The sequence below is a fragment of the Panthera uncia genome, chromosome B1 (genome assembly GCF_023721935.1).
Source record: "Panthera uncia isolate 11264 chromosome B1, Puncia_PCG_1.0, whole genome shotgun sequence".
NCBI classification, from domain to species: domain Eukaryota; kingdom Metazoa; phylum Chordata; class Mammalia; order Carnivora; family Felidae; genus Panthera; species Panthera uncia.
This window is the reverse complement of record NC_064811.1, coordinates 146378047-146392203: the sequence shown is the minus strand read 5'-3', so window position 1 is coordinate 146392203 and position 14157 is coordinate 146378047. Positions and strand designations below refer to the sequence as shown.

Below are 14157 nucleotides of genomic sequence, written 5' to 3'. Positions count from 1 at the left end.
AAGAAAGCTTTTGTGCCCACCAAGGAGAAAGAACCCCCCTTCCTCCTGGCTGGTCAGCCCAAGCCTGGATCCATGGACTTCTGAGGTCTGGCTAGGTATCAGCTGCACTCACACCCCTCAAAGGGCATTGCTATTCATGCTCTGGCATATTTCTAAGCTAGATAACAGGCCTAGATGAGGAGTCACTGAATTCAAACTGATGTGTCTGTGGACATAGGGGTTTCTGAGAGAATAAATGAGCATTTGTAGCCTGTAAAGTTAGCCACCACCATACCCAGTGCAGATCCTTTTTTTTTTTTTTTTCAATTTTGGAAATTAGTGGCATATATGGGTGGTAAAGGGTGCCTGGGTGGCTCAATTGGTTAAAGCATCTGACTTTGGCTCAGGTCATGATCGCACAGTACATGAGTCATGAGTTCAAGCCCCGAGTCAGGCTCTCTGTGCTCAGCGCAGAGCCTGCTTCTTCAATTCATTAATAATTACTGCTCATGCCCCACTAATTTCACAGGATTTGTGGATTAATGTTTATTTATTTTGGGGGGGGGCAAGGGGCAGAGAGAGAGGAGACACAGAATCCAAAGCAGGCTGTCCGCACAAAGCCTGATGCAGGGTTAGAAGTCAGTAACTGTGAGACCATGACCAGAGCCAAAGATGGACACTCAACCGACTGAGCCACCCAGGTGCCCCAGGATTTGCAAATTAAAAAAAGAACACTATTGTAGTCAATAGTTAGTTGCTAAAAACTCAAATAATGCAATAAATGTAAGAATGGAGGTCTTGCCACTTAGGACATTTGATAGACTTGTTATGGAAAGATAAAGTTTGCATATATATTGTATGAAGAGTCCTGGGGTGGGCAATGCATTTACATATTCCTCTTCAGTTCCTTTCTTCTTGTTTTGTAGCCTCCTCTCCCCGCCTTCCACAGAAAATCACACAGCCCTTATAGGAGCCACTCGAAATACAAAAGTCCATGAGAGAGATATTTAGATAGATTGCATTCACTCTGTGTATCTTAAAGCTTTACATCTAGAGAAGCAAATTTTAGCCTAAAGCATGTTTTTCTGTTTATGAGCACATTCAGGTGACTGCGGAGATAATGGAATTGCTGATACACTGCTCATAGCTGTTTGGGTAACTGTTCTTTTATTATCAGGAAGGCAAATGCAATTTTTAAGATCAAAGTGGACATCTCTTGGAAGCTACATTTATTACAAAAGGCTAAAGTGTCCACATTCCTAGGAATCAAAGGGACTCAAAAGCCAGAAAAGCAGTAGTGTTCAAGAGACAAAAGCGATTTTTGATGGACAGGAACCACCAAAGTAGGTGACAGGAGCAAGAGGTAATTTAATTCTAAAAGTTACCAATCCTGCGCGATCTGGGGTTAAGCAAGGCGCCTGATGTGGTGACATCCACAGCCAGGGTCTGCCTGTCGATAATTTTGACTGCCACTGCAGGGACTGAGAAAGTACTTTCATAATTTTCACCATTGGAGATTCCCTTGATAGCATTTTGAACTAATTTCTGCCAAGAACAGGGGCCCCACTCAGCTATTGCAGCGGAAGTAAAGTAGGAAGCTATCATAGCCAGTCACAATAGAATATTTAGAAAACCATCATGGGTGAATTCTAGCCCTGAAAACATGGCAGCCTCAGATGGTAGCAATCGGACTGTGGCTATTCTCCTGTCACCTGACATCTAATGGAAGTTCCACTGTATTTAGGGTCCTTTTGTATCCTCCCCCAACCTCCAACCTGGCTTTGAATCCCCCCATAAGCCCCTTTGCCAAGGCTTTCAGATAGTTAACTTCAGGGATGTCTGACAAACATCTCTCCAGTTGGGCCCACTTCTAATGCTTACTGGAAACTCCTTCACTTGTATCACTAAAGACCTCTTCTAATAGTTTTTAATTTTTTTTAATGTTTATTTATTTTTGAGATGGGGTAGACAGAGCGCGAGTGGAGGAGGGGCAGAGAGAGAGGGAGACACAGAATCCGAAACAGGCTCCAGGCTCTGAACTGTCAGCACAGAGCCCGATGCGGGGCTCCAACTCACGGACTGCGAGGTCATGACCTGAGCCGAAGTTGGACGCTTAACCAACTGAACCACCCAGGCGCCCCTAATAGCTTTGAATATCCTTGAAATCTTGGCCAAAGCATTTGGAAGAGTAACGACAGGACTTCATTATTTCTTCTCAAAGACTCTCCAGCAATTTCAGAGTAGGAAAAGGCCAACAGAAATTCTGGATACTTGGGGCGCCTGGGTGGCTCAGTTGGATAAGCGTCCGACTTGGGCTCGGGTCATGATCTCACGGTTCATGAGTTCAAGCCCAGCATTGGGCTCTGTGCTGACAGCTCAAAGCCTGGAGCCTGCTTCACATTCTGTGTCTTCCTCTCTCTCTGTCCCTCCCCCACTCACACTCTGTCTCTCTCTCTCAATACATAAACATTAAAAAAATTAAAAGAAAAGAAATTGTGGATACTTAATAAGTGGGCTTCATATTACAAAAGAAATCATTTATCTCTCCCTTTTTATCAGGTTAACGTCTTCTGAAATCCCCTTAACTTTTCCCGAGAGTTTATCTTTCTAGAGACTAGAATTGGAAGAAGCATTTTCTTGATGTTTATCACATATTTATTATTGTTGAAAGGGTAAGTGTTACAGAAGTGTTTTTTATATTTGGGAGCTTCTCTACTGCACACTTTTACTGCTCATATGATTAATGAAAAGACAATATTGATTTTAATGCATCTTTTTTTTCTATTTTTAAGAGAAATCCCAGTGGGGTAGGGGCAGAGAGGAGGCGGGGGGTGGGGTGGGGGGGGGGGGAGAGGATTTGAAGTAGGATCTGCACTTACAGTACCAAACCTCATGAACTCATGGGCTCAAACTCATGAACTGTGAGATCATGACCTGAGCTGAAGTCGGATGCTCGACTGACTGAGCCACCCAGGCGCCCCTGATTTTAACGCATTTTAAACACAATCTTAGAAAGTATGCAAAGCCTCAATCACAGACATTTTTCTTGTCCTAAGAAAAGTATATAATAGTTTTAAACTTATAAAAATTTGAATGTGATCAAAAGGGTACAGTATGAGGAGTAAATAATAAATAATAGTATGCCTTGGGAAATCTCTGGGGTAACTTTTGGAAAAATTTCACCATTTACCATTAATGGTCCTGAGAGTTTGTCAAACTAAGCTATGTATATTTTTTTTTCTTTGTCTTGACATGCACAATTTTCATATTCACACTGAGAAAAAGAACGATTTAACTTTGTAGAGACCAATTGGTTATTAGCTATATTGGTTATATAATAATGGTTATGATAGACAATTCTTACCTCTATAGAACTTAAATTAATAGCAGGGTTATCAAAGATTATTTACTCTGGATGTATCATTTTGATTGAATTCCCCAAGTTTAAGTTATGGGAGCACCTACTCAGAAGTACCACCTTCCCTCATAAGTCCCAACAGGGGTGTAAACAGAGGCTTAAATACTCTTCCGTATTTTATATCATTTTCCAATAAAAGTAAAGTAAAATAGTCAATTTAAATGATTCTTAGGGGACAAAGAATAGAGAGAGCTGAAAATAAGAAGAGAACATCTAGGAGAATATCTACAAGGCAAATATGCGTTGTCAGTGACCTCTGCGTTTTCCTGATTCTCACATCTGCACACTTTCTCTCACGCTTAGCAAAGTTTGACAAGGGGGTGATCCATGTAATCAGTGCAGCTTGTAATTTTCTGCAACTTGCAGGTCTGACTTTTCTCCAAGGTAGGGATATTGTTGCCACCTGTTTTCACCCATTTTATTAGAGATAATTGTCCTCATGGGTCCCCAGTTGACACGCCTGAAATGAGTCACCTGCCCTCTCTCCCTTGGCCCCTCCCTCAGCTGCTACTCACTCAAAAGGGTCGCTGGGATCTGCCCTCTGGAGCTCTGGAGGAATGGGGATTCTTTTGTAGTACATTTCCCAGTCGAAGGCGCCTCGCATGGCATCCCCAGCTTGTGCCTCATACCCAAAGTGATTGTGGTCAATGACATCGATCATGGGGCACACGATGGTTTTGTGGTTTAGTGCAATTTGGTCTGAAAAATGAAAGCACAAAATAGGAAATGACATGCCTGCCTAGGTCATCTATCATTTTTCAGCAAAGAGAAGCCTTACAGATCTTTCCTAATGCAGGGATGATGCTTGAAGCCTGGTTTCTGTCGTTGTTAGAGCACTCTGTGAAATCTGTTTGAAGGCTAGACTTAACGTGATGGGACAGTGATTAGGTAAAATTAGTGTTGTTGTATTTTCCTTTAAGAAAGTTATGTCCCAGAGAGACTTGCAGAAGTCCATTTAGCTCTACCTCTGTCACATTTTTGCTCTGACCTGTCCCCAATCTGTCATTTTATAGTGCATCCAACATATGTAGAGTATAAACAGTACTTGTGTTCCTTCAAGCATACAGCTGGAGCCTGCTGAGAAAATATTGTCCTTCTTTCTGGAGGCTTCAAAATGTAAATATTTAACTTCATGTTTTTTCTTGTTTGTTTTTTCGTTTTTAGCATCTCATCTTATAATGGCCACCACGGCTGCTCCCCCTGCCCCCCTTAAATGCTGACAAATCATACACAGAATTCTTCGCTCTCAGGCTTGCCAGAGATTTTGCCAAGTTCTATTTTGCTATTGTCCTTTGATACAGACTCTGTTTATCTAAGCTATACATGTTTATCTTTTCTCATTATATCCAAAAATATATTAGCTGGCCTGATAACTACTGTTTCTGTTCCTGCTACTATTAAATTCTTGAGCAACTACTAAGTGATTTATACTCTTGCTATTTCTAATCCTCCTGACAACCCTGTAAGGTGGCTGCCATTATCATTCTCAATTGACATATGAGGATACGAGCTCAGAGAAGTTAAATAACTTGTCAAAGGTCACCCATCTTTTGAGAGCAAAACCCAGGATGCAACCCCTGCTTGCCAGTCCAGTCCTAAAACCTGTGGTCCGTCCCACTTCTCCATGGTGCTTCTTATGTAGCAGGAAGGTAATATCTTTTTAGTTCCAGCTCCCTCCTTTTCCATATAGATATTGTTATTGTGAGACACTAACAGCATAGGGAATTGGCATTTACATACTTTGGCTCACCTAGAATAGCTAACTGTGGGCTACAGTTGACTACTGAAGGACACAGGTTTGAGTAGTGTGGCTCCACTTATAAACAGATATTTTTCAACACAGTACAGTGCTGTAAATGTACTTTCTTCTCCTTATGATTTTCTTATTGACATTTTATTCCCTAGCTTACTTTATTGTAAGAGTACTGTCTATAATACATAGAACGCATAAACTATGTGTCAGCTGACTGTTTATGTTATTGGTAAGGCTTCTGGTCAACAGTTAGCTACTGGTCGTTAAGTTTTTGGGGAGTCAAAAGTTACACATGAATTTTCAATGGCACAGGGTGTTGGCATCACTAACCCCTGTGTTGTTTGAGGGCCAACTGTATTTTCTTCTCAAGAATATGCACTCAATCAATATTTATTATAACAAACAAAATGTCTGACAGAGCTTTTAAGTGTGAACATCTGCTTTCTGGTTATGTGATGTGGCATGTGGAATAAAATACATTTAAATATCTTAAAAAACATATCTTTTAGAAATAATGGTTATTTCAGTATTATTATTTTGAGGACCCTAATAGACAGGGTGGGGCAACCACAGAATCTGGGGGAAGATCTCCCCTCCAGATCTACATCCTTCCTTCCTTCCTTCCTCCTTCCTTCCTTCCTTCCTTCCTTCCTTCCTTCCTTCCTCCACACCCCCCCTTCCTATTCAACAACTATTTATTGAGTAGAAACCATTTACATGTCACTTTTCTAGGCTCTGGGAATATAACAGTGAATAACAACCACAAAAATCTCTGTCGTTAGGAATGGAGCGAAGGCAATCAATATACATACTAAATATCTAAATTAGATAGTATGTTTGAAGGTGATAAATGTGGTAGAAAGAAGATAAAACAGGCTAGGGCAATATGGAATGCTGGTATGTGGCAAGGTAAATAGCATGGCCCTAGGAGGCTCTCAGGAGCCTGGAGGTCAACTTAATATTATTTCTGCTAATTAGTAGAGAGATCCCAGCACTATTTCAAGTTATTCTTCACCAAGCGCCCTATAAGCATCCATCTTCACCTAGGTAAGTCTTGTAATGGGTTTTAATCTTTATCTAAATGGTGTTTCCCCATAGATGTCTTTGACAGAGGAGACCAACGTTGCTGTGTCCAACCTATTTCTTCTATCATCTCTGCAGGTATTTTAGTATTAAGGTCTCAGTGATTTTCTTCAATCAAATTCAGAATCAGGTTGATTTACAAGTTTCTTGACCAACAAGGAGTCCCAAGGTGACCCAAAGAGAATGAGTCTGTTAAATTAACTGTCAACTTTCCCTTCAAATTTCCTTTCAGCTCTTATCCAGCTGTTCTAGCTTAGGGTGAAAGCAGCATGACTAATTTTTCATCTAAGGCTTGTGCCTACATTTCAATTTTCAGGGATCAAACAAACAGACTCTTAATGGGAAATTGAAATTCAGGTATAATCCCAAAGTGAAAAATGAACCAAGAAACTGTGTGGCTCCGCCTGTTTTTTTCATTTTGGATGATGTGTCAAGACACTGATAGAGGAAAATAAAAAAAGATAGTGATCCTGAGCTTGAATCATTTCTTATCCATCAGGCCTACAGGAAATGAAATGCTTTAATGAGAAAAAGTGGGTTTCTCTCTACTTTCTCTCTCCTTTTTTTTTCCTGTTAGATTCATATGAACAATCAGAGGCTTGATAATTGGCATTTAGGAATTGCTTTGGTTCATAAATAAATTAGGTCTTTTGCTGACTTCCTGGAGTATTCAGCACCATATAGGTCAAATTCAGTTTGCAGGAATCTCACTGTTGCTGATGAAACTCTAAATTGCTATGTCCTTGGACAAGGTACTTTTAATTAAAAGCTCAGAGGAGTCTCTGGCCATAGGAGCACTGAAACATTCCTGTTGATCACGATGGCTGGGCAGTCATCTGTGTAGGTGTGTGTGGATCGGGTGATGTGGTGGGGTGTTAGTTGCTGGTCATTTCCTGTTTTAAATCCTACACACTTTCAATTGATTCCCCACCCCCTTCCACATTTTTTACTAATGGAGATTTGCTGCTTCTAGCTGAAATCCTACACAGTAGTCAATAGCAAATCATTCTTTCTGAGGCAGCTATTGTAAAGCAGTTTTTACTGGCTTTAGCTCCAAGGCCAGGGATATATTTACAATAAAAGTTGATTTAGTGAAATCTGGAAGAATAGGAAGGAGCACACTATGTGCACACCAAGAACTTTTTAGAAACTCATTTTTTTTTTCAGGTTGGCAATTTATCCCTTATCTACTACTGGACTTTATATCTGACTTCTTTGTGAAATAAAACACAAAATAGTCGGGCTCGAACTGAGCCCCATTCATAGTTTGAATGACTCTTAGTTCATTCATGTTTCTAATAGTTCAAGTGCGATGTGACAGAGAGGCTTCTCTCCCTACTCTGAGCCATGTGGTGAGCATTTGAGATGTATCATCTGGATAGTAGTTCTGAGTGTTTGAGAAGGTCCTGTGTAAACTTGGGGGATTATATATTTAGGGCTCTAGGCCAGTGCCAGAAGTTTAAAAGGGAACTGGCATTATAAATCCTAGAAAATGTCAGGGCACTTACACTTGAACTGTATTCTCGGGCGGAATAATTTTCTTTCCTCAGTTCTTAACAGTTCTATAATAATTGTTAAACTGTGTGTGTGTGTGTGTGTGTGTGTGTGTATGTGTGTGTGTTTATTTTAATCTTGTTGTAGTTAGAGGTAGTGTTTTTGAATACTTTTTCTTTCAGTGTTTACTCTGTGACTATAACTATACTAAAGCAGAACATCTAAACTAAACAAATCTCTAAACTTTTTTGAACCTTGAGATTGCAGTTGGTGTTATCTAAAATGTCCATTTTCATGCAGTTTTCTGGTTACTTCTTGGTCCTCAGCAGTGGTTAAAGTAGAATTCAAGGCTCTCACTGTAAAATATTGTACAAGAGAACTCTAGACTTTGTTCATTGCAAACTAAATAGAAGCAAATCACACACTCCCTCTGAAGGAGGTCAATTCCCCAGGCCTTGCTGGTCCCCAGAAGGCCACTGTCAGTATGTGTACTCACTAAGGAGAGGGGGCAGCCAGTTCACATTGACCTCGCAGTGGGAGTCCAGGAACGTTAAGACTTCTCCTCTTGCCATAGATGCCCCCAAGAGTCGGGTCCGGATGAGCCCTTCCCTTTTCTTGGTGCGAACGATCCTTACTTTGGAAAATCGGGCCATATATTCTTCTAATTTATCCTTCAAGTGTTCTAGGAAGGAAGCAGAGGATGCAAAGAAAGAACACAAAACATTAATTGCAACAGAATTACTCATGGGTGTTTATGCATTAAGCGTATGTGAATGGCGAATCCAAGCTTACAACCATTTTTCTTCTCTCTTCATCTCAAGGGGAGATATTAATAAGATTTTATGCCTAGAGGTTTTTCTACTTTATATTTTCCATAAAGGTTCATAAACTGCAAATACTGCTCTTTGTTTGAACACTGTAGAAGACACTGACGCACCAGAGCTGTACCATATGATTACCGTTGGCCAGCTGCCACCATGCTTAATCATGGCCAGCACTGTCCAAGATGGGCATTGGCCCTCTGGTTCCTGCTGTGTGAAGTCAGATGAGGATTCCAGCATATGCGCTCTTTTCAACAAGAGGGCTCTTTCCAGCAAAGCCACGCCTGGTTTCTGTGTTTTGAAAATAATGAATGTAAAACCACAAGAAAAAAATTATATCCTTCAAATCAATAAGAACCAAACAGATTTTTTCCTCCCACCGGGTAATAGCCAACTAGTTAGGAAGTTCAGCATCTGGCTTCTGATTTGAAGTGTAAAACTGATTGACTTGCTGTTAAAATTAGATGTGAAGAGGGGAAGGCAGATAGATACTCCATAATCATTTTGAACTGAGCTATTGAAGGTTAGAAAACAAAAAAATTTTTAAATGTGTCTTTGCCTAATTAAAAACAAACTCTGGGAACAAAATCGAATCAGGTAGCTTATTTACAGAGAAAAAACCCCATCTCTTACTGTCTGTGGTAAAATGCATCAATATCTTCGATCTTTAATGCCAAATAAGTGTGCTTGGTATTTTTCTGTGGAATATGTACTCATATAATTTATATCTTGTGCTTTTCACTCTCTCATACCTACAACATCAGGAGGGCTTCACTGGAGTTTCTAACAGGTACCGTCTAATGTTCATAGACACAGAATCTTAGTATGCAGTGTGTTCTATAGTTCCACTTTCAAACTTTCTCCGTATGCGTGCAATCAAAGGCAATATTATTAAGTCTCCTCCTATGATCTGTAGCAATAGGAATTCATATGAGGATTTATGATTCCCTTCCCTGTGATTCAATTTAACAGATGTCAGAATTACTCATATTGGAGTTTCTCCATACCTAAGAGTTTATTCTTATTTCTTCTTCTTAATGTAGCATTTAAAAAAAAATCTCAATTTCCTTTTTTTCAACTGCCCCATAACTATGTTTTACAAACGGATCAAGTAAAAAAATACTTAGCTTTCTAATTTTTCTTATTCAAGAATACTGGTGGGGTCTTTCCCAAGATTGTTTTAGCACAAAATGGGTTCCCCCTCTATTTTGTTCTTCTTGTAATGAACAGACTACAGAAAGCAAAGATTAAAGATTTGGAGTCAGAATGGACCTAAGTGGGAGGTCTGTACCGGTGAAACATATGAACAGGTCATGCAAATTCTCTTAGTGTAAATTTCTTCACCCATAAAATACATGGAATTGGGGGATTATTTTCCTCTTAGAGTGTGGTGAAGGGTCAGGCTTTTGGTTAGACACGGGACAGTGCTCATTCAACAAACATCCCCTAGGTCAGTAATGGGAGAGCTCATAAGTCCCATGCACTTAAGAAGAGAAACAGCATTTTTAGCTGGGGAAATGCCTTTGAATGTTAAGCCTGAAAAATGAAAAATAGAGAATTTTTATTTATTGGTGAGATTTTGATAATTCATCATCTTTTATTTATTGAAAATTTATTTTTTTTAAATGTTTTTATTTATTTTTGCGATAGAGAGAGACAGAGCATGAGCAGGGGAGGGTCAGAGAGAGAGGGAGACAGAATCCGAAGCAGGCTCCGGGCTCTGAGTGGTCAGCACAGAGCCCGACACAAGGCTTGAACTCACAGACTGTGAGATCGTGACCTGAGCCAAAGTTGGGTGCCCAACCAGTTGAGCCACCCAGGTGCCCCTATTTATTGAAAATTTAAAGAATGAGCGGTTTTGACCAGCGATAAGTGAACACATGTAACTTCATAGCAGTATTGCTGTTTCTCAACCAAAAGGCTGGCTCTAAAGTGTCTCTGTCTCTTTAAGATGGGTGTGCTATGCAAAAGCCATAGCTTCTGCCCTTCCTCTCTTTACTGACTCCAATCCTGCTCTCCTCTGTGCAAGCTGCAAAGAAAGATTCCAATGGACTATACAATACGACGCTGCCTGTGAATAAGATTGGAGCTTACTATTACTATTTTCCTGTTAGGAAAATAAAGTAGAGACCTGCCACCCAGTCATGCAATCAAAGGCAATGAATAAGTGGAAAGTGATCAATACTAGAGCTCTGTACATGCCAGTCTTGAAAGACTTGCATTCGGTCAGGGTTTCCCCTGTAATAAACATTTAAGAAGACACCATATTCAGGGTACCTGGGTGGCTCAGTCAGGTAAGTGGTTGACTCTTGATCTCAGCTCAGGTTATGATCTCATGGTTCGTGAGATCGAGTCCCATGTCAGGCTCTGCACTGGGATTCTGTCTCTCTGCCCCTCTCTATCTGGCACTCTATCTCTCTCAAAATAAATAAATGAACATTAAAAAAAAAAGGATGTCATATTCTCATTACTGTAACTTATTCAGGCACTGAAATCCTTCTGTATCTCCAATGTACAAACAAGTGTCATTCTGTAAGTTTATTGGTAAATCGGTCGTTTGGACCACAGAAACATACTCTCTCACGGAAACAGTGTCACAACAGCCACTGGTGATGGAAAATAGATCGTGAACATTTGTGAAACCCACCAAAACAGTGTTTGTTTGTTTGTTTAAGCTTCACTGTTCTTTTGTCAAGTGCTGCTGCCAGTACGATCTCCCTCTTGGCAGTCTGGGGTGCAGTTATTTCTTCCCTCCCTGACCCTAATGGGGACTCTTGGGGGAGAGGAGGATTAATTCTCTGTAGCTCATAAGAGGAAATGGCTCTAGAAGACAGTCGATTCCCAGGTGGTCTAACTCCAGAACCAAAGGGTTGTTGACTACCTGGGAGTGGTTGTCCCGATTTCAGGTTTAGATTTCCAAACTTTTCAGTTTATACAAAATTCTCTAAAACTCAAGTGGAGACTATCTCTACATGTTTCCTTTCCCTCTATGCACATTATCTGATTCTGTGTGTTTTTCTTTGATCAAAGCCCATTTTAACATACTAAAAGAATTGTATGGTGCAAGTTCACTAAGCACAAAAGGTTTGACCCCAAATGGAGTCCCCTAATTATTCAAATCAATTCTTTTAGTTTGAACTTTTCAGTAATCATCAGGTTGCTTTGCCTTGGAATAATGATCTGGTTGACTGCCCTTGTGAAGGGTCCCTTCTCTTTTAGTTGTAATTCCTAATTACCCATAACTCACAATGAAGACAGGTATCATCAGTCTAATTAGTAAATTAGACTCTCGTACAATGGAGTTATTGGGCATGGTGCAGATGGCTTTAAATTAAAAACGTTTTCTATTTCTTTTGTATGAGCAATTTTTAGATTCATTTCCAAAATATTATTAAAATGATTTTCAACATGATTTTATATGATTTTAATTCAAGCACAGTATCTTTGAAGATTTCCTTTGAACCTCTTTACTTTTATTTAACGACAAGAGCATTTATGGTATTTTTATAAAACAGGCAGATTTCTTTAGCAACAATGAGGCATTTGTAGAACCTTTAACATTTTTTTTGTCCATGGCTATAAGGTTACTAGTTAAAATCTACTGGATGGTATCACAACGACCTGGACAAGTGAACACAAACAATATCAAATACACCAGTTTTGTCAGGGTTATTGTACTAGTGTGGGGCAATAAGGAATGAAAAGTTGTATGCGGGTGAAATTTTGGTGCCTTGCTACTGTGAATATTGAATTTAGCAGTTTTCTCAATGTATTTTCCTCTTTTTCTAGAGATTTCAAATATGTTTCATAAACTTACCTGGAGAATATATCATTCACTTGGATATTTAGTGTTAGAAGTAGCACTAAACACTAAAAAATAACCTTCAATGATTAGCACAGTCAAAAATCGAGTACATGAGTTAGACTTGTTGCTGCCTGGCCACATGCCTTTGGGTGAGTCACTCTACCCTATTTAACCTCATTTTCCTCAGCTATAAGGTGAAGGCAATGTGCCCAGTTGATCCTAAATATTCCTTCTAGGTCTATGATTCAATGATTTCCCCTGTGAAGTTTTACTTGTAGAGTAGATCTAACCCTGTTGAGTACCCAGTTTTTGTTGTTGTTTTTTTTTTTTTCTCAAAAGCTTCCTGATGGTTGATATTTTGGTGTTTCTTTGGGCTGTGTGTCATTTTTGAAAGCAAGAGTCAAATCAAAATAAAGCTAACACATATCAAAGATTTAGTCAAAAAGTGAACTCCATGGTATTTTCTTTGGTCAATACAGCATCTGTCTAATCTCCTGCAGCTCACTGTCTACAAGACTGTTACTGGTGTCAAAATAATGACTTTGAAGCACTGTAAGTTCATCAAAGATTTAGGTCTGTTCAGTAAGTTATGCTTATTATGTCAGAAAAATATGGTAACAGAGTTGAGACAGCTTTCTAGTCTACCTCTGAGGAATTGTTCCCAAGGGGACAGTCCAGTGACTATTAGCATTATAGTGTGTGGTCAGTGTGTCCCAAGCGGAAGACCCACCAAAGGCCAAGCAAACAGCTGCCCTGTCTCAGCAGCTCACTGAAGCACAGCTACTTGTCCAGCTCCTTCCATATCCTTTGAATTCCCTAATTTACATCCCAAGGGGAGAGCAAGAGAGGCAAGAAGACACTATTTATCTGGCAATAAGGATTTCTATATTTAATTACATACCCATGGAGATGAAATGCCTTTGATGTGTATACTTTGTTGTTGGCATAATATAATAGAGCATGACTTTAAGATCATATAGAATATGGGGGGTACCTGGGTGGCTCAGTTGGTTAAACATCTGACTTTGGCTCAGGTCATGTTCTCACTATTCGTGAGTTTGAGCCCCGCATCGGGCCCTGTGCTGACAGCTCAGAGCCTGGAGGCCGCTTCAGATTCTGTGTCTCCTTCTCTCTTGGCCCCTCCCTTGCTCACACTCTGTCTCTCTCTCTCTCTCTCTCAAAAATAAACATAAAAAAATTAAAAAAATCATATAGAATATGGGAATATGTCCTAGTTGTTATGAGTTCTGAAATGTAATAGAATATAAATACACAATAGCATAAATATCTTCCTTTTCCTCATAACAAAATATACTGACTACAACTCTCAGTATTCTGGATAGTTTGAGGTTACATCAGAGTGACAGGGAATACTTCAGAATTAGGGAATATAAGATATTCTTCTATTTTTTTTAATCCACTTGGCATATGTCATGCACATATTTTAACCCAAAGTAACAATGTTCAGAGTAACATAGCAGGGCCTCTAGAGACTCTTTATACTGTGTTTACACGAGAGAAATACAGGCATATCTCAGAGATTTTGGAGTTTGGGTTCCAAACCACCCCACAAAAAAGCAAAATCACAGTAAAGCAAATCAAATAATTTTTTTGTTTGTTTCCCAGTGCATATAAAAATGTTATTTATACTACCCTGTAGCCTATTTAGTATGCAATAGAATTATGTCTAAAAACAATGTATATACATTAACTGAAAGATACTTTCGTGCTAAAAAGTGCTAACCCTTAGTGAGTCGTTATTTTTTTGCTGGTGCAAGGTCTTGCCTTGATGCTGATGGCTGCT

The 14157-nt window shown here is 39.6% G+C and overlaps 1 protein-coding gene and 1 long non-coding RNA gene across 7 annotated transcripts in view; one reads left to right on the top strand and one right to left on the bottom strand.

Annotated features, from left to right (window-relative positions):
• The window catches only part of GALNTL6 (polypeptide N-acetylgalactosaminyltransferase like 6), a 1200087-nt gene that overhangs the window by 221804 nt on the left and 964126 nt on the right, over nt 1–14157 (bottom strand). The window contains exons 6-7 of the mRNA XM_049631330.1: nt 8224–8409; nt 3913–4096 (exon numbers count right to left, since the gene is read on the bottom strand). Coding sequence (XP_049487287.1) covers nt 3913–4096; nt 8224–8409 — 370 coding nt within the window. The remainder of the gene's footprint in view (nt 1–3912; nt 4097–8223; nt 8410–14157) is intronic.
• LOC125923210 (uncharacterized) overlaps nt 1–14157 on the top strand; it is a 99797-nt gene that overhangs the window by 12066 nt on the left and 73574 nt on the right. For 2 of the 6 annotated variants that reach the window (XR_007457944.1, XR_007457943.1), the window contains exon 6: nt 4–258. The exons of 1 other annotated variant lie outside the window; for it this stretch is intronic. This is a non-coding gene — a long non-coding RNA (uncharacterized LOC125923210). Of the gene's footprint in view, nt 1–3; nt 259–2538; nt 2646–4864; nt 5047–6248; nt 6312–8607; nt 9186–14157 lie in introns of those variants that run through there. 3 more of the 6 variants (XR_007457942.1, XR_007457945.1, XR_007457946.1) reach the window with 3 other exon arrangements.